Source organism: Fusarium mangiferae (genome assembly GCF_900044065.1).
Source record: "Fusarium mangiferae strain MRC7560 genome assembly, contig: FMAN_scaffold005, whole genome shotgun sequence".
Classification (NCBI taxonomy): domain Eukaryota; kingdom Fungi; phylum Ascomycota; class Sordariomycetes; order Hypocreales; family Nectriaceae; genus Fusarium; species Fusarium mangiferae.
The window spans coordinates 212,173-238,563 of NW_024573925.1; the positions used below are offsets into that span (position 1 = coordinate 212,173).

The window sequence follows — 26,391 nt, forward strand, 5'->3', positions numbered from 1 at the left end:
AGTTCGTCTCAAGACTTGGCAGCATGTATCCAATTTGATTGGATCGTCAAATGTCTCCACTGACGATTTCCCGCTGACAGGAGGAATTTCCCGCTTATCTAATTCCTCTATCCGGTGCGTGCCAACCCTAGACCAGCAGGTTTTTGACACAGCGATTAAAGCATTGACTACAGTCTGCAATACTAATGCCATTCCGCAGCTGAAATCATCCATTACTACCTTAGATATTATTTCAAAAGTAACGTATATATATGCTATTTGCGTGCCCTACGCGCTAGTGCACGATCCATCCAGAGGAACAACATGGATGATCAGGTTGTTGTTCCTGTTCCAGCCGTTCCAATAAAGGTACCTGCATCCATCAAAAAGGGCCACCTACGCCTGTAAACTAGCTTTCCATCAATTAATTCACCTACTAACAATCATTGGAATCAATATTTCAAATTTCGGATATCACATTATAACGCCTGCATTTGTTATCTGCAGCTTCCCATAAAGTGAACGCTTCCAGACTGAGCGCCTTGCCGGATCTAGACAGGTGCCAGATCTCGATGTGGATCAACGGGCATACATGATCCGCAAAGCCTTCATTCCATCAACAATAAAGTTCAGCCGGCATCCGAATATGTCAACCCTACAGCCTCCAGCTAATATCCGGCATGTCTGTCAGCCCAACGAGGCGTCTGCGTCAACCAACTTCCCCGGACTTTGCCACGATTTTGATAATTCGTATTCCATTTATGAAACAGGTCTTCCATATTCTGACCTTTGCTCTGCTGTAAAGCCGCTATAATTTTAGCCACACAGTATATCAGAAGTTCAAGTGCTCTAGATATCGTTCACATCATATCTGTTGCAAGTGGTCACCGTAAACACTTATCTAATGGCTTGCCTGCCGGCAACATTGCCGCAGCCAAGACTCATCCTCACCACCAACAGACAAGCCAAACGCCAAATCAGGCCCTGCCAAGAACTCCCCGCCAATCTCCCCGTCAAAAGCGTAGCAACAATAAGCCTAATCAGTAAACCCTGGAATGCATAAGCATATCCCATGAAGATCCCTTACCCTAGCTCCATTCGGTGTGATGAGAGTCCTCATTGGCGGACAAAGACGGTCCATTGGTTCAGAGTACGAAGATCTCGTCTAATCCAGACCAATAGACATGGTACGCCCGGATTAGCGTCGACAAAGCAAAACCGCCTTAGTCCGTGCCCCTGAATTCTTAATGAGACAAGTGTACCCCGTCTTACGGCGGGTTTTAAGTTCTTGGGTGCTTTTCATCTCGATGTTTCGCCTGCGAGGTAGACCACCATGAAGCTATTCGCGATATTACGTTTATTCATTCTCATTTTACCGTGTGTATTCCAGCAAGTCGGCGCTAGCTCGCCGACTACTGCTCAACGGCTAGAAGACGCGTCGCAATGTGCCGTGCGTGTTCCCTGTCTATCTCGCGCTATGGATTGATTAATCAGTTGTAGATCAAATGTTTCTCGCAATTCGTTGATGAGCCGACATTTTCGACAGACAACAAAGAGCGAATATGCGATGATCACAGACTCAGCAATACGGTAGCCAGCTGTATCCACACAGCATGCCCGATACGAGACTTATTCGGTAGGAGCTTCCCAAGGTTGGCTTTGCAAGGATCAGACTACTCACATTGACGGTGGATGGATAGATTTTCTCAAGCTTGAGCAGACAAATTGCGGCAGACCAGAGCTCGACAATGATCACAACATTAGGGGTATCAATTACACGATCCTTGGCATAGCGGTGTTTTCTATCGTCCTTCGAACTGTCACGAAATCGTATCGCTTTTCACAATGGGGTGCTGACGATTACCTCATCATCGCGGCCTCGGTAAGGATATTCATCATGCGTCATACTGGTTTACTAACGTCTTAGGTCTTTACTGGAGTTCAATGCATCATTATGGGCTTGAGTGAGTCCCCAATTATGGAAATGTCTAACCCGCTGATTACTGACTCTGCACAGTGACATTTGCAGGCTTGGGCCGGAATATCTGGACACTGGACGACAGTACGATTACCACGTTCCACATAGTAAGTCCAAACACTTGCCCGTCAGCCTCGACTAACAAATACAGTACCTCCTCGTCGTTCAATACGCCTACGTCCTAAGTCTCTGTCTCATCAAACTCTCAATACTGTATTTCGTCCTCCGAACATTCCCAGACCCAAAATTCAGATTGATCATCAAGTGCACCATCGCCTTCAACATCGTCACGACTATCATCGTCACCATATGCGGCGCACTGCAGCGACAGCCAATTCACTTGCTCTGGGATGGATGGAAGGAGTATCCACCTCGCGGGATCACACTCAATATCCCTGCAATTATCTTCTTTCACGCTGGCGTCAACATTGCTCTTGATATTTGGATGTTTGCGCTGCCATTGACGCAATTGTATTCTCTGGGGCTTCAACCAAAAAAGAAGGCTGGCGTTATGGTGATCTTTGGCGTTGGAATATTGTAAGCCTTTCATTTACGACCTGTGTCGTTTATCTAACGTTCGTTAGTCTCATTGCAGCCAGCTGTATCCGCATCCCTTATCTACTCGATTTCACAAGAACATTGAACGCATCATGTACGTATTCCCCATTCTCACCAATCTCACTCTAACGGCCAAACAACAGCCGACGCACAAGGCTTCGTCGTATGGTCCAATATCGAAAGTGGGGTAGGCATCTTGGTAGCCTGTATGCCTCACATGCAGCCAATCTTCCGCGCTATCGCAGCACGAGCACGGTCATGGAACATTCTACCCAAAAGCTCGAGCAGTAGCACAGAGGGAATTTTTGTTCAAAGATCTCTGGCGACTATCAAGATGTCGCGGACTGATGGAACTACTTTGGTTGAACCGGATGACTTGGTCCTGCATGATACGGGGGGTTTGTTGAGCGAACCTAGTCCGGCGAAGGTTGATAGAAAGTTTGGGAGTGTGAGCGAGACAGGGACATCCAGATGATTGCGTTTGGAAGATCTATGCGTTCCATCATTTTGCTCGGCATCGGCATTGGCGCTGTTTCATGGGTCTGCATCGGAATAGCTTAGGAGCATAAAGCGCTGCATTAGCATAGCATAATAGTCCATCTACATTATATCTATTTAAATCATTCTATCATCCCCTCTACAACGATACCTTCCGCGGCTTGATAAACACTCTATCAGGGTTCCTAGTCAAAGACGAAACTGGCTTAGGTCTCGCAACTTCATCTGGCAACGGTAACAACTCGAATGTCCAGATGACAAGAGTGAAAAAGATCTTCATCTCCAGATACGACATCCTCCTTCCAAAGCAACCTCTCGGACCTAGTCCAAAGGCTTGTATGGGAAACGCCTGAGAATCAAAGCTTACGTCCTCCTTTCCATCCGGGCCAATAGCCATCTTGAGCCATCTCTCAGGCTTGAAGCTCGAGTAGTCATAATCCTTCTCCAAAGGCTTTGGCTTGCGAGATTTTACCCACTCACTACTTCGTGACTCGTCGAAGTCAATTGGAGGTGATAATATGCTCGGACCATTCGATAAGAAGACAACTGTTGTACCTTTTGGTACACGTGCACCGAGGATCTGAGTATCGACCTGGACTTCTCGTAGAGTCATTCCAAAAGGATATGATAAACGAAGAATCTCTTCAACGACTGCATCTAGGTAAGGAACGCGCGTTTGGATGATCTCACTGAGTGAAGGGGCACGTCGCTCAGATTTAGCTTGGGGATAAGCTCGTTGAAGCGCGTTGCGAAGTTCGGACTGGGCTCTCTGCTCGACGCTGAGATAGCTTAGGCCCCATCGTACAGCCGAGGAGGTTGTTTCATGGCCGCCGATCAAGTATGTCATCATCTATGAGAGAGTCAGCATCATTGCTTGGATCAAGGATTCTATGAACTCACCTCACTAGTGATGACCTGAGAGTAGTAATCAGGCTCTCTACCCTCCTTCTTCGCTAATGCCTCTTCTCGAACCGAGATCTCATCAAGCGCGCACTTCATGGCCTCTCCATTCGCTCTTCGCTTAATGCCATTGGCGATTTCTCGTTCCTGCAACTGCCTGGTAAGGACAAAGGCGTTCTTCAATGTCGTCGAAAAACTTCGATACATCCAGTGGAACAGCGGCGGTGAAGGTGTCTTGATGATCTTAGCGACACTCTCGGCGACAGTGGCCAGGGCGTTGAGCTCTTCGTTGAGAGGGAGTTCTTTGAAAGCGATTTCGCCGCCTATCTTAGTTGAGGAGGTAGTGTTGTCTGGGGCGAGCTCTTGAATTTCTTTGACGAGCTGGGTATGTTGAGTATCGAGACCAAAAGCTGCGCATACGATGATGTCAAGGGCGGCGTTGTGTACGTCCTTTGAGGCTGAGAAGAATTGGCCATTGGCGTGCTCAGTCTTCATACCCCAGAGCTCAACCAGACGAGAAAACTTGTCGTAAATTTCGGGCGCAGATACCTTTGCTTAAATCAGTCTTTTGACCATGAACCAATACTCTCATCTCACCTCTGACAAAAACGACGGCGTCATCAAATTTCTCACAAGCTCCTTATTCTTCCTAAACTGCGGATCCGAACTCGTAAGCGTGATATGCGCACCCGGCACCACACAATTAAAAATAGCAGTACTAGATGTCCCTCTATCAAATTCCTTCACTCGATGCGTGCAAATCTCAGCGGCCTCATAATGATCAGCGACAACAACCCACGGCTTTCCAAAAGGACGGATAAAAGCTTGGAATAATGGTGATTGGTGTTTGATGGCCTGCGTCGCTAACCAGTCGGTCAAGCTCCCGAATGCCTTGACGTCTGGGAGATCGCCCAGGATACGATTGGTCGCCGAGACGTTATAGGGGATGTCCGCTAAGGGACGGGGTAGCATCGAGCGGTAGAGGGTGTAGGCGATGCGTGCTAATAGGAGACATCCTAATAAGACCCTCGTGGACGACGAGTCTAGAGCGTCAAGCAACGACATGTCTGCAATTTCTCACTGCGAGATGTCACGAAGATGAACAGACCCAGCTTGTCACAGTCAAAGCGGGCCAAGGCCATTTTTAAGACAGTCAACACGGAGACAACAAACTGAGACAATTAATTCAACGTTTTTGCTAGCGACCCCTAAAGAGGTTAGATGGTTTCAACGATGGTAAGCCGCAATTGAGAGGTGCTCCAATTACAGGGCTAGCATTACGAGGTTGGTTGCACAGTTGGGGCCTCGCTAGAGCCCCTTTAAAATCTGATGTGAGAATGCCAAGGCAATTTATTGGTATGACAGGATCAGCCCTGGGACTTTGGTGAGTAGAGACGTACGTCTGAGCGCCAATTAACTGACTGTGAGTAAGACAGTGATCGCTCTGAAGAGGAGATGCTGAAAGGTGGCGTTCGTCAGACTGCAGGCCACGTAAGATTTTTGATGCAGTGCCGATCTGTTTTGGAAATTGATGCCAATGTTTGTTAGTATCTCCGTATCTGTTCATTTACTGCAGTAAACAGTTGGGATTTGAATGGCACAAAGGGATCAAGCAGTAATATGGCTGGGCAAGAGATGGCGTGCCACAATCGATAGTTCACCGCTGAACCAGTGGTATCGGATCTCTGGAATCGGCTCTCGGCATCTTGACACAAACTCAAACCACAAACACTCATGCCCAGGCTGCGGTGAATCTAGGAAATGCCGAAGTCGGCTTATGGGTCTTGGTGCAACGATAAGATGCCGGTGCAGACCTCGCTACGTTAAAACACGGTGGACGCTGGTTGGATGTACCTGACAGGGATGCTCCACTGAACCTTATAGGGCATTCGGGTGCTCCCATTTCCCTGCGCTCAGACGCCCAACTGCGGAAGACAGAAGCGCTGTAAACTCCAGTTATGCTCGGCATGACTAATCAGCCCTGATAGAGTAACGAGAGATTTAGATAGTGTGTTAGGATCAAGATTCTATGGGTTTGTAATCGGGCTCTCTAAGCTATTCGATGCCATGCATATCACCGTCTTTTCAAGCCAAGGAAGAACCTTCAATTCTGCGAAGAAAAGAATAAAAGCATTACAATCAAGAAGAATAGCAGCATGGCCCCCGGTTGAAGATCACCGAAAGTCAGGGGATTAGCTTATTATATAAAGTGTCCTAAGCGCGATTACTGCAAGTCCTTGTGTTAATTCACAAAATTAATTTCTAAGAATCAACAGCCCAGCGCCCTCTGTTCATCGGCGCCCTTTCCCTCAGATCTTTTCCCGATGCAACACAATCTTTAACTCGTGACGAGGGGTAACTCAGCTTCGTCGACATCTTAAGTAGAACCCCGCAAAAATGGAAGTAGCGCTTAGTGGTGGAACAATGCTGCTCCAGTGATCTGCAATACTAGGCAGTCCTAGATTTAATAAAGATTTCATAAAATATTACATATTTATCATATAGGCTAAAACCCCTCTTTGAAATGTCCCTCTTTCTGGCTAAATTAGAGACGCTGTATACCTCGCCATAGATAAATAATACAAAACTCCTCTAATTCACCAATCTCAGTTCTAGGAGGTTATCATCTTTTTGACTTATTAAACATGCTTAAGCGCAACATAATGCTAGGCTGTAATATCAAGTCAGCGACTGTCTGGATCCTGCTCTTTGCCTTGTTCATTTCTCCGGCCGTTTGCAGTTACGAGCCAAAGGTGCCTCACGTACGAGAGCGACTCCGGCTCAGAGACGGCTGGCGATTCTGGCGATCCGAATCAAACCCTGATACTGTGGTATACGACTACCGCCCTGATGCGAATGGAACAGATCTTTATGTCCTCAAAGATTGGATCTTGCCAACCGGTAACAATTTCATCAAAAGTCCCGACCACCAACATGATAGACCAAAATATGATCCGGAGGTGGATATTCCATATATACATGCCAAGTTCAATGATAGCGACTGGCAGGATGTTGAAGTTCCGCATGATTGGGCTATAAGTGGTCCCTTCTACACCGAGGAAGATCCAGTGATTCCTGGAGATATGGGACGTCTGCCTATCCAAGGGGTAGGATGGTACCGAAAAGTAGTTCAGATGAACTCTGGTGACCTTAAAAAGATTATTTATCTGGACATCGAAGGCGCCATGTCATATCCTATGGTATGGCTTAATGGAAAACTTTTAGGAGGCTGGCCCTACGGCTACAACTCGTTCCGTCTCGATCTTACGGGCTATTTAAAAAAGGGGGAAAATCAGCTGGCAATTCGTGTGGAGAATCCTACTGCTCGTTCATCTCGCTGGTACCCCGGAGCCGGGATATACCGCAATGTGTGGATTACCAAGGTCGGACAGACACACGTCGCTCACTGGGGAACACATATCACTACTAGGAATGTGTCTTCTCACTCCGCTGTTATCGAAATCGAGGTCAAGGCTGTTAGCCATAGACAAAAAGAACGAAAAGTGGTGGTACAAACAGAAATCTTCGAGAACAGCCTAGACTCAGGAGCGCGAGGTCGAAGAGTTGCATCTTTCCCCGAAAGAGTCATCCAAACAACACCAGATGCTAGTAAAACAACTACTGCGAGCGTCAAACTGATTAACCCCAAGCTCTGGGGACCACCACCTGGGCAGTCGCCGAATCTCTATACCGCTGTCACACGTCTCTTTGATGGTCGTGAGCTACTTGATGAGTATGAAACAGAATTTGGAATCCGTGCACTTCGACTTACACCCGATGATGGATTACATGTCAATGATCAAAAGGTGTATATACATGGGGTCAATCAGCACCATGATCTGGGTGCTCTCGGGACAGCTTTCAACTACCGCGCCGCAAAGAGACAGCTGGAGATGCTCCGCGAACTTGGCGTCAATGCAATCCGTATGGCACACAACCCACCAGCACCAGAACTTCTCGAGCTTACAGATAAAATGGGGTTTCTGGTTGTCGATGAGATCTTTGATGTTTGGGAGATCGAGAAGGTGCCCTCTGACTTCCACCTCATCTTCAAGGACTGGCGCGAGCCTGACCTTCGCTCTTTCATACGAAGAGATAGAAATCATCCTTCTGTGGTTATGTGGAGTGTTGGTAATGAAGTCATGGAACAAAATCTGCATGACGTTCCAGCTTCAACACGTATTGCCGAGTATCTTAAGAATATTGTCTATGAAGAGGACAGCTCACGAGCAGTTACTGGATCGTTAAACGTCGGTTTTCCCAATGAGACATTGCCTCAGATTTATGATGTTATCAGCCTGAATTATCAGGGTGAAGGTATTCGTTGGGGGCCTGCATATGAACATCTTAACCGTTCTCGGGCTCGACCTGGGCAATACGACAACTTCCACGGCAATTTTAGCAAAAAACTCATCTTGGGTAGTGAGGTTGGATGGTCCCTCAGCACCCGTGGTACCTTCACATTTCCAGTCACGCCTTACGACAGCTCGCCCATCAACCAGAGTATTGGTGCCAACTACGATCGACTGGAAATCAGTGGATACGAACTGTACTCCGCCGATGCAGGGTCGTCTGCGGACAGGGTTTTCAAGACTCAAGATGAGCATCCATTCGTTGCGGGCGGGTTCACTTGGGCTGGTTTTGACTACCTGGGAGAGCCGCCTTGGCCTGAAGCGCGCAGCGCGTATTCTGGTATCATTGATCTAGCAGGGTTTCCCAAGGAGAGATTCTATCTGTACCAATCTCGATGGCGACTAGATCTGCCCTTTGCGCACATCGTACCTCATTGGAACTGGCCTGACCGTATTGGGAAGAGGACCCCTGTACATGTATTCAGCTCAGGTGACGAAGCTGAGCTTTTCATCAATGGTAGGTCGCAGGGTCGGGTGGAGAGGAAGGTTGGACAGTATCGCTTTCGATGGAACGAAACTGTTTATCAGCCCGGTGAAGTAAGAGTGGTAGTATATAAGAATGGAAAGCAGTGGGCCACTCAGAAAACTGAAACTGCAGGCGATGCTGCGAAAATTAGGCTGGAGAAAGACCGAGAGGTGATTGATGCCGATGGCGAGGACCTGGTCTTCTTGAAGGGAACCATTACAGATTCGATGGGAAGAACCGTACCGAATGCTAACAATAGCGTTGTGTTTTCTGTCGAAGGGTCAGGGGAAATTGTTGCGACAGATAACGGATATCCCGCCGATTTCACTCCTTTTCCCTCTAAGACTAGGAATGCATTCAGCGGATTGGTATTGGCAATTGTTCGGGGAAAGTATAAGGGCAAAGGGTCATTCACAATTAAGGCTGAAAGCAAAGGACTTCAGTCATCTTCCATCAAAGTTGATTTGAGAAGTATAAAGAGCTAGATATTCTTATACTTATAAATATTCAGCGAATATCCAAGAATCAATACCAGAGATTGACTACCAATAGCAACTCCGCAGTCTAGAGCTACTGCCCATAAGCCATAGTAGATACTTCTTCGGCGCGCAGGTGTCGACAAGACAACAATTGAAAGTCTCTACGCCAACATCATCATTGGACTGGGTCTCTTGTCCAAAGAGCGTATCATTACCTAACAGGCATCTGATTTTATCGGTCGCTATCGTGGCCATTTCGAGGGTGACACAGTCTAGGCATTAAACACAGCCCAGGAACGTGCAGATGGGACTAGTGACTCGGATGGATTCAGACAAGCCGTCACAGAAACTCTCGTAGCCAACGCCTCAGGTATTCCTGGCAAAGACGGTTGCATGGCCCTCTGTGGCTTTTAAGAGGAGATGGAGAGAACGTTTTTGGTTAGTAAGTTGTTCTCCGCTTCATGATGCTTTCTGATTCACTAGCTACGATGTGGATGAGCGTGGTCAGATTCTGAAGCAGAAGATGTAAGTGAATACCTTCTTGTAACATATGAACTCTGCAAGATATAACAAAGGTTATGGAAAATTAGTCGAAAGGGGGATGACATAGAGTTGAGCAGTCAACGTTACCTACATACCGTGGCGCTGTCGACAAAGTATATCGCGAGTCCGACCGACGTGGTCCGAGAGCAAGTGACTGGATTTCTGAATAATGACTCAATTGTAAATCTACTTGCTTGAGCTTTTTATGGAAACAATTGCCTCATCAATTGAACAGGTCATAACAGAACACCATGGCCGCTGACGTGGACTCGGACGCTGTGCGATCTAGGTAGGACAACCACAGCTTCTCATTCGCTATTAGTAGTATAGTTTTACTAAACCCCGCATTAGAATCGAAGCTTTGTGTCCTACTCTCGATCAAATCCAGGACAACACTCGGTCAGCTTCAATCAGCATCGGCGTCCTTCACTACGGAGAAGTAATCTTCACTCGAAGCCGTGGGTTTCGCGACGTGGAGTCACAAGCGCCCGCTGATTCTGAGACGAATTATCTCCTATGTTCGCTCACGAAAGCTTTCATCGCTGCATGTTGCGGCATCCTTGTTGATGAAGGAAAGTTGGAGTGGGCAAAGCCTCTGCAGAGCTACACCTCTTTCCGCAGTGTTGTGGATCCTGTCATTGGTGAAAGAGCGACTGTTCAAGATGCACTCTCACATGGTACTGGGCTAGCGCATATGGACCTTACATGGCTAGGGGTAGAATGCGAAAACATCCTTGATAAGGAAGACTTGCTCGACGTTGTAAGCCATCTACCTCCGGTTCATGACCTACGAAGCGGCTTTCATTACAACAACTACATGTACGCCGTGGCTAGCTTAGGAATTGAGAAACAGTCAGGTCGGCCCTGGTACGACTTTCTGAAGGGGAGAATCCTAGAGCCCATCGCAATGCATCGAACTGTCACAAACAGAACGAAGTTACCAGACGACAATGTCGCGGAACCCCATGTTGTCCTCGATGACTACTCTCTACATCGGCAAAAGCGAGTTGACACAGCCGCTGATAATACTCTTATGGGACCAGCTGGAGGTGTCTGGTCTAATGTATCAGATCTGATGAAGTGGGCCAAAGCTCTCCTTGCCGCGATTCACCACGAGCCTTCGGTTCTCAAAGAGGTACCGACCATCGTATCACACAAAACCAACATCACGATATCCTCTATCGGCGAGAATACATACGGCCTTGGGTTTGCTCGCGCCATGATTCCATCAACAGAGCTAGGCATGCTTTCTCTCAATGGCCCACAGCGAGAACACGTAATTGGTCGAACATCAAGACCTAGACTTGTTCTGTATCATAATGGCGGTATGTCGGGATACCTAGCGGCCTTCTACCTATTTCCAGAGACAAATTCGGCTATAGTGGCATTGGGGAATTCTCATGGCCTGGGGGATGGTCCGGATTGGTCTGCGCAAGCTATTGCGCAGACCATGTTTGATCTTCAGCCGCCGATCGACTTCGCTGAAGTATCAAAAAAGAGAGCTAAGACAGAGTATGATAGATATGCCCGTCTGGCAGCAGACTTTGAGTATGTTCGGAATGAGGAGAGAAGCAAAGAAAAGCGGTTTAATGCTCATCTCGAGGATTATGTGGGCAAGTATGTGAATTCAGGGTTGAAGATGACGTTGGATATCAGACATAACACAAGTAAAAGCTTGATTATGGTAGTCAATAATGTCTCGTCACAGCACCATCGGTTGACTCACCTTGCTGGAGACAGGCTGGGATTTCTGCCCTCTTCACGGGAGGAATTCATAGTTCGGGAATTCATTGATTGGTTCAAATGGGATCAATTCATTCTCAGCTTTCATCGTCATGATGAGTTGGGGACGGTGAACGGAGTTAATTGGGGTTTGCAAGTTGGTGTTATGCCAGTGTACTTTGAGAGGATATCCTAGAGGAATAATGACTCCAAGCGCCAAACCATAACACATCGAAAATAAGCCAAATTCATGATAGAACATACAAGGTCGTGAAATAAAATAGCGCCTATAGGTCTAGATTACTAATAGGTAACACCGAGGCCGTGGCAGTATGATTTCCCAAGTCAAAGGCCGTAGGACCTACAGGGGATTGAGGGGGAGATATTCCAGTATAGAGCATGGCGTACTGACAATTCCTCTGAAAAGGCCCGACAGGCACCGAGAAATCCGTATCTGCAGGGTATCGCTGCGTGACGTAGCAAGGCGACTGACTCTCATCGTACCAAAGTAAATGGTTCGTCGGTAGAAGGTCATCGGCCGCGGGAGGAGATACAACTGCAGGCGGTATCTGATGCGGCATCTGAAGAAGAGAATAATCCGTTTGGACTAGCCGATCGAGCACGAAGAGACTCCAGTAGACACAGCGCCTTTCTTCCTCCTCGTAAGGAATCAAAGCTTCCCGCTCGTCCTCGAGGTATTTTCCAGGGCCCACGTGTAGAATCAAGGCCATGGTATTAGCATCTCCAATACTGAGGTAAGCACGCCCCAGATCCTCATGGGTATACTCATAGAATGCGAGCAGAATGGAACACTGAATAAGCTCGATACTTGGGCTATCAATGGCTCGCAGGACGCTCAATATTTGCTTGGCGGACCGATAGACAGCCCTGTCAGCATTTTCGTCTCCTTTGATACCTGAAATATCGCTTTGAGAAAAGAGCTGCATGCATACAACCAGAAGGGTAGTCGCAGGGTCCTGAAGCTCTTGGTCGGAAAATGAGTCGGAACCAGTAATATTGGTGCGCAAAGCGAAGAGTTCTGGATGAACGATAGTAAGGTATGGGTTTATAGTCTCCAAGTAATGTTGAACTGAATGACTCGGAATGGCGTTCCGTGAAGAAAGTAGGCTTAAAATCATAGAGCTGGAAATATCGAGGAACGGCTTGAGCGTCCCCGGTATGTGAGGTGGAGATTTTATGGCATGCTCCGGTCTTATGACTGTTGTGACGGAAGGAGTATACACATAGTCATAACAGCATTTGTTCCTGAGCCTGACTAGTTAGATACTGCGCTCTTGAAATTGGATGGATTTCTACATACCGTTTACAGCGCGAACAACCGGATAATGATTTATCGCATTTCTTCTTGGTACGTGTACACTTTTCGCAGGCTCTATCCGCCTTTTTTACCCCTTCTGTGATTTCAGGGCTTGGTGAGAGTGATGTGAAGCGAGGTTTGATAGATCTGCATGAGGGACTCATGGTGGCGTGTGTATGCTGCGAATGATGAGAATGACTCCAGATGTGAAGGCTGGTAGGTGTAGTCAATAGAAGGTTCTCTTGGCAATATAGTGTGAGATATAGATTTTGAGGCAAATACCATAAAGGGAGAAACAGAGTCTTGGTATGAACAAGAAAGGGGAGAGTGCTATTTAACGTTTTATGTAAGACAGCTTTCTATTTAACCCTTGAGTTTCAGGCTGCAGGCTAATTAACCGCTAGTTGGGGGCAGGTCCTAACACGCAAAGAGAAAAGAAAAAGCTGAAGATGTTATTTTAAGACAGGAGGTTACACAATATGGAGTGAATCCCCCAGTTAATACCGTCATGACTGTGGCTTTGACTACAAAAGCTGCCAAGTTACAGGGATGGCGGCATTCTGGTCTTGGGGAAATTTTAGGGCTGGCAGAGGGGGGACTTTTTCAAGCCAGACGATTCAGGTTAGTGACCTCGCTATACGACATTGTCGGGGCAGGGGTTGGGTCTTTGACTGCATGAGTTAGTGGGATATGCAACGGGATTATCCGTTAGGTTTTTTTCGTTATCTGATTGCGTACGTTTTTTTGAGCAGTTCTGAGAAGGTCTAGATGCTTAGAGTGACATGGGGTTTCCTTGTTGAGTTGTCAAGACACCTTGTGTAACAACGCTGTTTAATTACTCAACACGTGAAGAGATTGTGGTGTAGAGAATTGCAACTGGGGCCCCGCATCCGTGACATTCCTCGCCTCCACCTGCTATGTCAATGCACCAGCCGAGTGCAGTTGACAGTTCGCAACGGGCGTAACAAGCGATCCAATTCTTGAAGCTGATGTCCACGCCACCTGGCTGCGTTATTGAAACCTTCATTTCGCAAGGACCTCGCCTGGTGTGACGAGAAGTAGTGTGCATCACGTGCTGGCGTGTATGGACTCCCGAGGGAGGAATGTCTGCTCCGGCATCGTGCCCCCTGTCCACATCATCAAACCCACCAATAGATCCATGTCACGACTCAAGACCAGAAGATGTCTGTTTTTCAGCCGCCCCACTGTGTCGCGGTCTTGCGCCGTATCCCGACGCTCTGTGGCCGTCGGACTAAGCCTGTAAATCCCGACGGTGAGCTTGCTGCGGCGGTCTTGGAGCGATTCCCGACACTTGTCAGCCGTCGGGTTATACAAGCGAATCCCGACGTCGACCCCACACACAGGATAACGCTTGCGGACTAGTCGAGTTCTAGCCCCCGGGAATTAGCTCTGAGTTATGGGGACGTCGACACAAGAAACTAGGTGCTATAGGGTGCGCAATTCACGATGCGTAGGTTAGCGTATTGATTAGAGAATTCAGTAGTTTCTATTGTTTGCTATCAGTGGGACTTTGTGATACGGCCCGAAAAGATAAATATGCCGCCTTTATCGCTTTATATCATGGTCAGACGTCCCGCTGCCTCGCGTCTCGCATTTCTCCTCTCCGCGAGCTACCAGCACGACCGACCCAACGAAACGACGCGAAGAATATACAAAGAAAGAAATCCCACAATTCATTACCATATACGCCGTTATCAGTGCAAATATTCACTATGCAATCTAAACGCTATGTTATACCGCACCAGGCGATAGATCCCCTTCAGGCTCATCCAGTGGCAAGTGGTGTTCCACCAAAAACCTCACCATCCACTTGTCGAACTTGTAGGTTTGCATCGCAGCAGGCCTCGTACAAGTCTTTTGAAACAGTTCGAGTCGTTTTACCTGCGCTCGTCAGAATTTAACCACTAACACCAGTTTCTCTACTGACCGAGTTCTGAATCGAAGGCCAGTATTTTTGCAGCGCATAGATGGTCTCGTAATTGGACTCCAGCTTGGCTCGGATATCAGCCGTGTCATCCTGCTGCCCAAAAATGAGCGTGTGCAGGAGTACCGCTGAAGAGGCAACTGTCATGTAGCCCACTCCCCCAAAGACCATCGCGCAGTTCGGAACTTGGCGGGACAGTTTCACCAGCTCGCTAATCGACCTTGCGTGATACTTGCAGAGCTCGGCGTACTCGATCGTCTTGGGGGTCTGCACCCGATTGAGGTCCAGGAACCGGAACAGCAGGAGCACGAAATGCTGGTGGTAGCCTGTATGTATGGCGAGGAACGGCCCCCCAAGTTTCTTGGCACTGTGTGCACGAAGGTTGTCCTCTGTTGCCTTCTTCTCCTCGGGAAGTCCCGCTTCCCAGAGCTGTAGGCCTTCTGCTAGATCTGCGACGCGCTGCATCACGTAATCTTCCGAGATGCCCTCTTGATTCCACTGCTTATTCAAGTCCCGGATGGGCCCGAGCTGTTTTGCAAGCATGATGTTGTATGCCCAGAGCCCTAGGGTACGAGGGCGCGTAGGCGATCTCTCACCACTACCTTGGTCGACATCCAGGTGGTGAAAGTAGTCTTCATCCATCGGTAGGGGAGTCTCCTGACTAAAGTCTGGCATCGCGCGACGGAGGTTGCGGCCAACTGAACTCCAACGGTCAGCCATGAATAGTGTCCACCATACCCTGCATTTTGTTTCACGTAGAACCTCAGAGTCCTCCGAGTCCGGACGATCCAAGCCAAGAATTTCAGCCATACGAATGCCAAGAGTAACAAACAGAGCCTCAGATTCGGGGTTCTTTGAGGATGATGACAAATTTGCGAGCAACACACAGGTCTGGATATTCTCCAGACAAATGTTCTCCATATCCAGCTTCAGTAAGTGTTTAGACTTTTCCATGAAAGCAGGTCCAAGGGATGCTATCTCAGGCTTATCATGGAACCGGCAGCCAAACGCCAGTATAGCTGACAGCAAGGCATCTCCCAACGTATCTTCTCTCACTGCAGTCCGCAACGTGGGAAGATGAAAGAGCGTATGAGGCCTGTCAAGTATATAGTAAATATAATTCTCCACAAGTTCTTCAATGAGGTCATGCGAGAGACAAGCCCGTGGATCTAGATCCTCGACCGAGATATGCTGTGGCTGGGGAGAGACAGGTCGTGGCTGGACGAGCGAGCACTGATGATTCTGCTTCTTGGCACAGGCATCACAGGGGCCTTCAGGCTTCGTCCGGAAGCACTTTTTGCGCCGCCTTCTGCACCTGGTGCACGCTGTAGGGAGTTTCATGGTGCTGCTGCTTTCGATTGGACCTGTGATGAGGTGAAATCACGGGGAAAAAAAGAGGGGAAAGGCTGTTGTGGCATGCCCAGTTACTTAATCCGCTGACTAACGATATTTCACATTCGGATGCATGAGAACTAGTTCGGAAATAGCAGCTAGTGAGAGTGTTTAACCTTGTAGGTGCAGATGCAGGGTCTGAAATGCATGGTCAGAGCAACGGTATAGGGCGGCCGCTGCTAAACCCTTCTTGTCCAGCTCGGGACTCTACGTACCGACCTGCCAGACAATGACCTTCTAGACCCTGCCCTGATTGTGGATCCCCGTCCCCGGAATATCTATAGATAAATTGCCAAACCTCATTCAACCGACGACCTTGCTCTTCTCAACAACCTTCTCATTGTTCTTCACAGTAACTCAGGCATCAATTTGCCCACTATGCTCTTCAACTCGAAGAAGGCGAACCTCTGGTTCTCTTGCCTCATTCCTTGCACCTGCATGGCTGTCAATGGCTATGATTCCTCTACGTTCAACGCCGTGCAGGGATCAGTTCATTTCATGAACTACTTCAACAACCCCGTATGAGCTTCTCCTACCAACTCTATAGATGTATCGTATCTAAACTTTCAATCCCCAGTCTCCATCCACTATCGGCTCGGTCAATACCGCTATGGCCGTAAGCGGCATTATTACAGGTACTTGTCCATCACTCTGTGTCAGCGGCTTGATGCTTATAACCGCCAGGCGTTTTTCTGTCTGCTCTGGTCTCTGACCGATTCGGTCGCAAATGGAGTATGTGGGCGGGAGCTGTACTAGTCATCATCTCAACGTTCATTTCGACATTTACACCTCCCGTTATCGGCGGTTACATCGCCGGTCGTACCATCACCGGTTTCGGCCAGGGACTGATGCTGCCGGCCGGACCGGTCTTTATCAACGAGATAGCACCAGCCAAACTACGTGGCACTATCATGAGTTTCTGGCAGCTCAACTTTGCTATAGGATCCTTTCTCGCGTACTGGATCAACTACGCATGCTCCAAGAACGCCGAGAGGCTCGGAGAATGGGATTGGAGGACCGTCATGTTCCTTCAAATCTTCTTTCCTATCATCATCATCTCTGGGCTTTTCTTCTGCCCTGAGACCCCAAGATGGTACGCGTTTGGAACCCTACTGTGACGAAATGCTTTTTTGAACCTGATTCTCACCAAACTATAGGTATGTCCAGAACGACAGATTCGAAGAAGCATACAATAGTCTCTTGCAGATCCGCGACGACCCAGACCTTGTTGCCCAAGAGATGCAAGATATACGACAAGCCATTGCGTTTGAAAAGAAAGAAACAAACAGCACTTGGACCCGATACAAGTTGCTGTGGACGGATAAGTCTGTGAGAAAGCGCATTCGTAGGTCTCATTGTCCCTGTGCATGCTCAATACCTAACCTCGCTAGTCCTCGCGGCTACTATGAATATTGGACAACAACTAACCGGAAACAACTCCCTCGCAACATACTCCACCATCATTTACAAAAAGGTCTTTACTTCAAACAGCCAGATCCAGCTTATCAACGCCTTAGCTGGAACCTTCAACATCCTCTTCACTCTGAACGCCACTTGGATGACAGATCTCGTGGGCCGAAGACCTCTCCTCCTCGTTGGTGTTGCGGGCCTAGCAGTCTGCATGTTTGCAGCCGCAGCCGTGGTTACCGAGACGCCAACTTTGGAGGATGGATCCAAGTCTCCCAGTGTAGGCATCGCGACAGTCTTCTTGATGTTCCTCTTCGCATTCTTCTTTAAACCTTCGTGGGGTGCGACGGTGTGGATCTGGACGTCAGAGATCTTCTCCATGAACATTCGTGCGCAGGCGGTTGCTATGACCACTCAGTGCCAGTCTATCGCGAGCATCATTCTACGCAAGTATCCCATTTTTCGTCTTCCCTAAGCCTATAACTAATAGAGAATGCAGAACAAATCTTTCCCATTTTTCTTTCTGCCAAAGGATTGTAAGTCACCCCCAGTCTACCTGGAATCTCAATGTAGTAACTCTTTTCGCAGCTACGCTATGTATATGTTTGGTGCTATTAATATCCTACTCTTTGCATTTGTGTGGTTCTGCATTCCTGAAACTAAGGGCGTGCCATTGGAGCATATGGATGTACTGTTTGGTGGCGCAGATCATGCAATGGTGGGAGCCGCCATCGTCAGTGAGAAGACTGTCCATGATGAGATGGTTTCTGTCCATGCCGCAAAGACCCCGGCGGTCCATCAGGCCAAGTACGACAGTGCTGTTTGAGCGAACGAACTTAATGAGATTTGGGCATAGCATGGCACACGACACATGGTTTTTCTCCATCTAGGTCAGAGTGGTCGGTAGTTTATTCATGAAAAGGGGAGTCAATTGGATAGGACACAATTACGATTTTTGTTACGCTGTTATGAGATTGCTATTCAGCTAAGATTCTTGCATCCTTCAATTTCTATCTTCAGCTCGGCGTGACCCTTCCTCTAATACGAAGACACTCGGCTCTGGGTGTTCCTCATCATACTTCCAGAGCAACGCCTGAGCCTCTTTGTTCTTCCCACAATCGAATTCGATTATGTATGATATCCAGGGTCTATTTGGATATCGTCCTTGCTTCGCAGTCTCATTGTGTGACACATTCCATGTCCATGAATGATGATGATAGTGCCTGAGCTCATAAGTTTCGTTCGCAATACCTTGAAAAGTCATGTAGAGACGACCATTCAAGACGCTGACGTCGATGCGAAAATTGCGAAGAGCATTCTAGTAGCAACCTGTATATGCGTTGAGGTCCAAATGCCTGGTGCCTCTTTCTCGTCTCGTTTCAAGTTCCTCATCAATCTTCTCTGGTAGAGATAGGGCCGCTCTCGCAGCCACAGTAGCAAGATGCAGAAAGTCGATTCTCTCAGTACTGCCTGACAGCTTATGCATGATCATCTGAGGAATCCAATCGCATGCATCGCCCAGACCCGACGAGTTCTGTATTGCGATGATGGCCGTCTCGGTTTCGGGTAAGAGGTAAACAGCTGTGTTGAATCCTTGAATGCTTCCTCCATGATACAGAGTGAGCTGACTTGGAGCTCCTTGCCCAATTACTGGCATTGAGGGAATAAGCAGATAGTTGTAATTGAGAGTGCCTAACGAACAGGGGAGCTGTGCACGCCCCCAGCCCAGCGCATAAGACTGCTCGCGCAAAGAGATGACGCCAAGCTGATTGTGAGGTCGGAGAATTGTAGTCAGCTGCTTGAATGGCGAGTTTGGGGTTGAGGTCGTTTTGTTGTTGAACTGATAATTGACTGCTTTCATAAAGCTGCTATAGTATATGGCCAGATCATTTGTGCAGCTCCGAATGGCCCCACCAGCTCCCATGATGGTTTTGTGGGATATGGTAGGAATTGGAACTTCATAAGAAGAGGCATCTTCCAGGGCGTAATAAGCCTTTGCTGTGTTGGCATTCCCAGCAAGGTCCTCCATAGACGTGCGATGCATGCCCAGCGGCTCCCATATCCTCTCCTTGAAAATATCCTCGAGACTTTTCTGCTCAATTATCTCAATGATTCGGCCAACCACGTCGTAGGTGTAGTTATTGTAGAGAAAGTCAGTCCTGAAATCTCTAACGACAGGTTGAGCAGCCCAGGTCCGTATACCCTCTGACTTTGGGAGCAGGATATTCCCGGCCCGAGAAATCCAGATGGCGTCGCTACGCGCCACTCCAGTGCGATGGGATAAGAGATCAGCGATAGTGATCTGCGAGCCGCGGCCCTCGAATGCATCTTGGAGCTCGAGCAATACTGAGGCGACGCGAGTCGACCACCCGAGCTTCCCTTCCTCAACCAGCATGCCCACGAGGACTGCCACCATTCCTTTGGTCACAGAGCCGATGAAGTACGTTGTATCTCCATCCGGGGTATTCTGACCTGCAACGTCTCGGAAGCCGTAATGTTTGGCGTACGCTTGGTTTCCACCGGAAAGAACGGATAACGAAAGTCCAGTCGCGCCGCTGACCTTGCAGATGTAGTCCATCTGAGGCTCTAGAGAGGCGGCAGCATCGTGTATGTTAGTACGAGAGTAGCTCGTCATGGTGAGGTCTTGAGAAGTCAATGATGTTGTCGTAGTGGAATGAGTATGAAAGCGAGTAATCCAGCGAATGATGCTCCTTTTCATTAGTTCACTCTGTAGACATTATGAGGGGAACTTGTTTGTTGTTTGTTCCTGTTTGCTTTGTTCTCTTGCGCCACTCAAAGTTTAAGAAACAAATTCCACAAACACTGTAGCTTTGCCGTCCGCGACCCTGCAATCCGAGATCGAAATGGTAAGCTTTCGGCTTCAATTGATCTACATTGTACTGCATCTTAGCTGCCCTTGAAGCAAATGGCCATGGCGAGTCGAACGTCAAATTGGCTAACCAACGGGATGTTCCGCTCGGCTGAGAGCAACATCACATAGCCATCTCCCGAGAAACGAGGTGCCTCGTGTGGTTCGCTGAAGTCCTGGCCGGGTCTGATGACGAAAATACTGGTAGTATTTGCCAGTATAATCAAGGTTTAGGCACCAGGCTTGTTTGCTGCAAGTAAGCTGACGATATTGTAACCTCGGTCTTCCAACTCAAACAAAGAGCCCTCATGTGCAGTGAAAAGGGCCGATCTTTCCTCTGGCAGTCACACCGCCTTCGGTTGATGTAGGTTTCATAAAGACAATGCGATTTTCTTACATTTTCTGCACAACGGTTATTTGATGCAACTTGCCGTACCTGATGAAGTTGGAGAAGGGGTTTGGGTGACTACAGAGAGAAGGGACTGGCCATAAATCCATAAATCGAAGAGATCATTTGATCCTGACTGGATTATTGTAGACCATACCTTATGGTGTTATTAAAGGCACTATGGAATTGATAATGTCCCCGCAAAGGTTTCCGAAAACTGCATCAATTTTCGATCTGGTTGATCGATGATAACGTGGAAGCTAATGAATAAGCTAAGCCTTGGTATGGGCTGTTAATTGCTGACTGCATACAAAACCCGCTGACGGTGCATTCAGCTGGTCCAGTATTGGACCAATAGCGTCGCGGATTCTAGTTATAGTGAGGCACGAGAGCATCAATCCTTGCAAGGCAACAAATAAACCCCTCGTATTTATTGTTCAACCCCAGAGCCATTTGCAATTTCTCTTTTCGCCCTCAAACATGCTCTCTTTCACATCTCCCTGCTGTCATTTCTAGCACTGCAATATTTCTGTTCCTAGTGGCAGTTGCGTATCGCATCATGGTAGCAAAAAAGGCACGCGTGGAGCTGGAGAAACAGCTAAAGAATGATGATCGAGATGTTGCCGATCTGTGGAAGGAAGCTCTCAAGAGCTATGAGAGCATCGTCGGTTTCGGTCTGCAGCGCAAATTCGACAATGTCCAGTCCATGCTTGACTACGGAACTGACCAGATGAACAACTTTCACAAGTTCAGGCACGACAAGGGCAAGGTAGATCGATTGAGGACCTTGTTCTCTTCCAACCTGGATCTCGTCGAACAAGGCGCGAACCAAATCATTGCCGCCGCCGCGCCGGCTTTTCCACCAGCCGCTGCCATTGGAACCGCTTTGACCTACATGCTTCAAGCGTGTCGATCGGTTTCAGCCGACTACGATATCGTCATTGTCTTCTTTGAAGACATGAACAGCTTTTTAGGTCGGATTACAATTCTGGAGAAGAGATTGCCGCAAGACAAGGCTTATCAGAACTGCCTGATGGAGGTATTCACATCACTTCTGACCATGTGCGGTTTTGCACACAAGTATATCGAGCTAGGTCGCTTCAAGAAATGGATTTCGAACCTGTTCAAAGGCGACGACGGAGAGCTTGGTGGCGCGCGGGCGAACATGAACAAGAACTTGGATCATTTGCAGCAAGCGACCGAATTTGCCATCCTCGGTAACACAGAAGAGACTCTTGCCATGGCATCGCAACTTGATGAGAACCAGAAGTCTCATGCAGAAATGCTTGAGCGAGTCGGCCATACCATCGACACCATTCATGAGAACACAGAGAATATTCGCGGCGACATTGCCAAGATCCTCAAGCTCTTCGGCGGGCAGAAGAAGGAAAAGACTATGGAGAAGCCGCAAGCGAATAAACCGAGCTCTTCCAACAGTATCCGCAACGCCATGCCCATAGTCTTCAACGACGACCACGAGTATCACGCCCTGAAGGAAACTCTCCTTCCAGACTCGTGCAGCTGGCTCTTCTCCGAGCCTGAGTGGGAAGAATGGCTGAAGCTCCCAGACGGAACACGGCCCATCCTTGCAGTGACATCAGAGCCCGGTACGGGTAAAAGTCACATGGCTGCCGCGCTACACGACAAGCTTGCTCAAAGAGCGAGCGAAGATGAGACAGGTCATACTTGCGTAGCGCACTTTTACTTCCGTGAACAAGAAGACGCCTTTGCTTTCCTTCTCTGCGGCGTCATCACGGTCATCAATCGTATCGCAGAAACAAACTATGCAGCTTGTGAGAAGCTGAATGCGCAGATAGCTCGAGACGACCTTGACATCGATACAAAGCTGTGGCAAAACCTCGTTGAACATCTTCTCGGTGCTGTCTTTGCGCCAGACTCCAAGTTCAACCTCTTTATTGTGCTGGATGGACTTGATGAGCTTCGTGATTGGGCCAACTTCAAGCTGTTTCTGACCGACTACTTTAACGAGAAGGGATTGAAAATCTCTCTTGTTGTTACTTCGAGGCCTGAGAAGTTGGATGATCTCCCAGAAGGTACAAAGGTGACTCGAATTGAAGCGACCAAGAAGAAACAGATTCAAGATCTCAGAGCTTTGGTCTGGAGCGAGATCAACGCTCTGAATAATTTGAGACGATTTAGTCGTTACGTGCAGCAGAGAATCGCCGACAACATTGAGGAGGCCTCACCCAGTCAGTATCTATCCTCTTTCATCTTGAGAAATTAGCTCACACTGTACCAGATATGCTCTACGCCCAGCATCTTCTAGGCCGTCTCGATGATCTGGGCCGTGAGGGAGCTGTCCTCCGTGCTCTGAGTCAAGACAAGCCCAAAACCCTTCACGGAATCTATGAGATCCTTCTCGCAGAATGTCAGCGCCGCATGCCCCCCAAACACCAGGAGGTCGCTGCGTCGTTACTTCACTGGGTCGCCTTCTCCAAGAGGCTCTTGACTCTGGCCGAGGTCCAGTCCCTGGTCAAGTATCTTGCACAGGACAACGAATTCGACATTGAAGAGATACGTGAGCTGTTCGACAAGTTCCTGAGGATCGGTGGTCCTGGCTATGATACAGAGGTCCTGGCTAGACTACAAGCCAGTCAAGCCACAGCAGTCCAAGACCTGAAGCAGGATGATGACGATAAACATGACAGTATCTATGACGATGGACCACTGCCCGTCACCTTCAAGGAGCGCTCCATGAGGCATTACTTCACTAATAGCACTCACGGCGCGTCGGATTTCAGATGGGGACCTTCAGAAGCAAATCGGAAAATGTTCGTCACTAGCGCAGCACTACTAAAACAGCCTCGTGAAGCTGTATGCGAAGGACTCCTCAAGTACGCAGCGTTATGGTTCATATCGCATTTCACGTCAATGGATATGAACCAGCACACGCCAGAAGAGCAGGTTGAAGTGCTGGAAGCTTTTGCAGAGACGATGGCTGACAAAACAGGCCTCGCTGAGATGATGGCCAAGAGCGGTATTCTGTATGGGAAGCGTGGTGGCGGTTCTGTGACCAATGTCAAGGTTGCTGAGTGGGCGGGACTTCTTGAGAAGTCGGACGTCAAGGACGGGCTGAGTGAATTTGCCGTTGAGTGGTGGCAGCGTGTTGGGCCTGATCCGGCGATTTGTCGCGTGGATATCGCAAAGGGTTATCTGCGTCGGCTTTACATGGCGCAGAACTCGAAAGACGCATTTGACTCGTGGCAGCAACTTCATGGCGTTTTGCAAGTGGTAGGTATCCCCCCAAGTAACCATTGCTGCACCAGAGAGACTAATGTGTTGTGAATCTCTAGTCTGAGTTGACAAAACTGTTGATGGATCAAGCCGTCATAAACTTCCCCGATCGATTTGAGGGCAAAGACGCCTTCGAAAAAGAGAGTGAGGAGTTCGATGAAACTGCAGCAAGTCTTGGAATCTTGAATCTCTTCGGCGACGAGATCAAGCCTGACGCTGCAGCGCATCGGGCGGTTGCAGAAGTCCTCGACGAGTATGAGCTTCTGGATCCAGCTGAGAAAACATGCCGCGCTGCTCTCGATCTCTGCAAACCTGGCGAAGAGGAGTTCTACAGAGCTTCATGCGTCTTGTCTAGCCTTCTCATTGAACAGAAGAAGAAACAGGAGGCCTGCGAAGTGGCACAGACTGCAGCCAATGGATTATCAACAGGCGATGTTCCTCCGGCGTTGAAGCGCAAGGTCTACACGACGCTTGCCAGGGCGCAGCGCAAACTTCGCCAATACGACACTGCTCTCCAATCATTTTCCAAGGCCAAAGAGAGTGACTCCGACGGTATAACTCCAGGTGAAGATCTCGTAGACGAGCTCAAGGTCGTGGAGAAGAAGGACAAGGCTCAGTACATCCAGATGCTGAAGGAGTGGAGTCTTGTGGAGAGGATCACATGGATTGCATCGGACTACGCAGAGGACGGTGAAGAGAGACATGCTCTCTTTTGCGACATTGCTTCAGAAACAGGCGAGCAAGAGTTCATCGTCAAGTTCTACCAAGAGGCCATTGATTTCCTGGATAATCTCGACGCCGCTCTTCCTCTCCGACTTGACCTCGCCGTGATATACTTCGAGGTATGTCGAGAGCCCGAGAAGGCGCTCAAGCTACTGGACCAGGTATTCGACACTCGCGCGACAGGTCTCAGGTTCCCGATCCTTGGCGGAACCGCACTCCTGATGATGCTCCGAGCTGTTGATTGTATGACTAATGTTCAGCTCGAGCTCTTCCGCAAGTCTCGTGATCCGGTCTACAAAGCAGAACGGCTCACCGCGCTCGCTGGTCTTATGCAACGGCCGTTCGCTTCAGACGTTCCCAGAACATCAGCATCATGGACCAGTTTTCATCGTGTTGGACTAGCGTACATGTATCTTGTCATGGGGCCACTTGAAAAGTTCCAGCAAGCCATCCAGTCTCTGCTGCATGACTGCTTTGCGGGTCTCAACGATTCCGTTGGATGGAACGATGCCCCTTATCTATGGATGCTGGCGCAGTCATTATCCTTGATGAGCAAGGCGCTGAGGAATGATGCGGGGCTTGATAGATGTGCTCGCACTGTTGCGTCAGCTGTGTTTTCAAGACTAGGCAATACCGACAAAACCGAGGACGGTGCGTCAGCAGACGAAGAGGCTCAAGACCAAGAGGAGATCACGACTGAGGAAGAAAATGACGAACCTCACGCCGATGTTGACACCAGCGATGATGAGGAGGACACCAGCGAGCCACCTACAGACGAGGGAGACTTGGTAGACCCGGAAGACGGGTACTACACTTGCGGTGGCTTCTGCAACCCTGCGCGGAAATTCAAGTGGTGGGCCGGACGCTCAGCATACCTATATATAACATTCGCGTCAGGCATGATCTGCGAGGAATGCCAGGCTGAGTATGACACAATTGAACGTGGTGAGAAGAAATTTAAGGGCAGATACTTTTATGGCCTCGGTCAGGATAAGCTGAAGCTTCCTGTCGAGGGCTGGCGAGGTGTGAAGAATGGCGTTATGAGGATTGAGGGGCAGGAGGATGTTGCTGTGGATGACTTCTTTAAGAAGTTGGAGATTGAGGTTGTGAAAAATGCTTGGGATAGGATTTGGGCTGGTGATGGATTTTGAAACCTTTCACAACGGTGATGAGTTGAATATGAGTGATTACTGTCACAGGGATTTAGCAAACTTTGATGTAGTCTTGTTTCTCGCAATGTCCTGTACATGCAGTTGATCTGTCGAATTACCCTTTAATGTCTACGTAGTTTAATCGACTCTCGTATATCATCCGATTCTCCCCAAGGACTATGTATCAAATTCTTTTGAGGTTGTAAAAAAAGCTCCCCGTGCAGGGTAGTTGACATGATCCATAAGCTCGCTAAAGAAGTGGGCACAAATGCCTGCCAATTTCCACTAGCTTGTCCCTGCCCTGTCAACTATTGGCACTAATCTCTATGATTCGTTAACCTCAATCAATAGTTTATTCTCTAGACCGTCTAGCGATCCTCTCAGGAGGACTTTTTAAGCTAAATGTTT

General features: G+C 48.5%; 9 protein-coding genes across 9 annotated transcripts; 5 read left to right on the plus strand and 4 right to left on the minus strand.

Annotated features, from left to right (window-relative positions):
* Positions 1-1,312: 1,312 nt before the first annotated feature.
* On the plus strand, positions 1,313-2,990 carry FMAN_06996 (uncharacterized protein; the record flags this gene model as incomplete). Its single annotated transcript, XM_041830568.1, has 8 exons — positions 1,313-1,429; positions 1,480-1,615; positions 1,680-1,861; positions 1,907-1,943; positions 1,997-2,064; positions 2,109-2,494; positions 2,542-2,609; positions 2,659-2,990. The coding sequence occupies 8 exons, from the start codon at positions 1,313-1,315 to the stop codon at positions 2,988-2,990; spliced, it is 1,326 nt and encodes a 441-aa protein (XP_041681218.1).
* Positions 2,991-3,152: 162 nt separating this feature from the next.
* FMAN_06997 (uncharacterized protein) lies at positions 3,153-4,978 on the minus strand (the record flags this gene model as incomplete). The annotated part of the gene is made up of 3 exons (XM_041830569.1): positions 3,153-3,863; positions 3,914-4,462; positions 4,511-4,978. 3 exons carry the CDS (start codon positions 4,976-4,978, stop codon positions 3,153-3,155), a joined length of 1,728 nt encoding a protein of 575 aa, XP_041681219.1.
* Positions 4,979-6,558: 1,580 nt separating this feature from the next.
* FMAN_06998 (uncharacterized protein) lies at positions 6,559-9,276 on the plus strand (the record flags this gene model as incomplete). The annotated part of the gene is made up of 1 exon (XM_041830570.1): positions 6,559-9,276. One exon carries the CDS (start codon positions 6,559-6,561, stop codon positions 9,274-9,276), a length of 2,718 nt encoding a protein of 905 aa, XP_041681220.1.
* A 788-nt stretch (positions 9,277-10,064) lies between these two features.
* On the plus strand, positions 10,065-11,731 carry FMAN_06999 (uncharacterized protein; the record flags this gene model as incomplete). Its single annotated transcript, XM_041830571.1, has 2 exons — positions 10,065-10,102; positions 10,165-11,731. 2 exons carry the CDS (start codon positions 10,065-10,067, stop codon positions 11,729-11,731), a joined length of 1,605 nt encoding a protein of 534 aa, XP_041681221.1.
* A 91-nt stretch (positions 11,732-11,822) lies between these two features.
* FMAN_07000 (uncharacterized protein) lies at positions 11,823-13,017 on the minus strand (the record flags this gene model as incomplete). The annotated part of the gene is made up of 2 exons (XM_041830572.1): positions 11,823-12,807; positions 12,857-13,017. 2 exons carry the CDS (start codon positions 13,015-13,017, stop codon positions 11,823-11,825), a joined length of 1,146 nt encoding a protein of 381 aa, XP_041681222.1.
* A 1,588-nt stretch (positions 13,018-14,605) lies between these two features.
* On the minus strand, positions 14,606-16,139 carry FMAN_07001 (uncharacterized protein; the record flags this gene model as incomplete). Its single annotated transcript, XM_041830573.1, has 2 exons — positions 14,606-14,755; positions 14,802-16,139. 2 exons carry the CDS (start codon positions 16,137-16,139, stop codon positions 14,606-14,608), a joined length of 1,488 nt encoding a protein of 495 aa, XP_041681223.1.
* Positions 16,140-16,568: 429 nt separating this feature from the next.
* Positions 16,569-18,423, plus strand: FMAN_07002 (uncharacterized protein; the record flags this gene model as incomplete). Its single annotated transcript, XM_041830574.1, has 7 exons — positions 16,569-16,709; positions 16,768-16,825; positions 16,875-17,283; positions 17,348-17,535; positions 17,582-18,043; positions 18,097-18,133; positions 18,186-18,423. The coding sequence occupies 7 exons, from the start codon at positions 16,569-16,571 to the stop codon at positions 18,421-18,423; spliced, it is 1,533 nt and encodes a 510-aa protein (XP_041681224.1).
* Positions 18,424-18,915: 492 nt separating this feature from the next.
* Positions 18,916-20,232, minus strand: FMAN_07003 (uncharacterized protein; the record flags this gene model as incomplete). Its single annotated transcript, XM_041830576.1, has 1 exon — positions 18,916-20,232. One exon carries the CDS (start codon positions 20,230-20,232, stop codon positions 18,916-18,918), a length of 1,317 nt encoding a protein of 438 aa, XP_041681225.1.
* A 1,181-nt stretch (positions 20,233-21,413) lies between these two features.
* Positions 21,414-25,983, plus strand: FMAN_07004 (uncharacterized protein; the record flags this gene model as incomplete). The annotated part of the gene is made up of 3 exons (XM_041830577.1): positions 21,414-23,064; positions 23,115-24,106; positions 24,169-25,983. The coding sequence occupies 3 exons, from the start codon at positions 21,414-21,416 to the stop codon at positions 25,981-25,983; spliced, it is 4,458 nt and encodes a 1,485-aa protein (XP_041681226.1).
* Between the last annotated feature and the right edge of the window lie 408 nt (positions 25,984-26,391).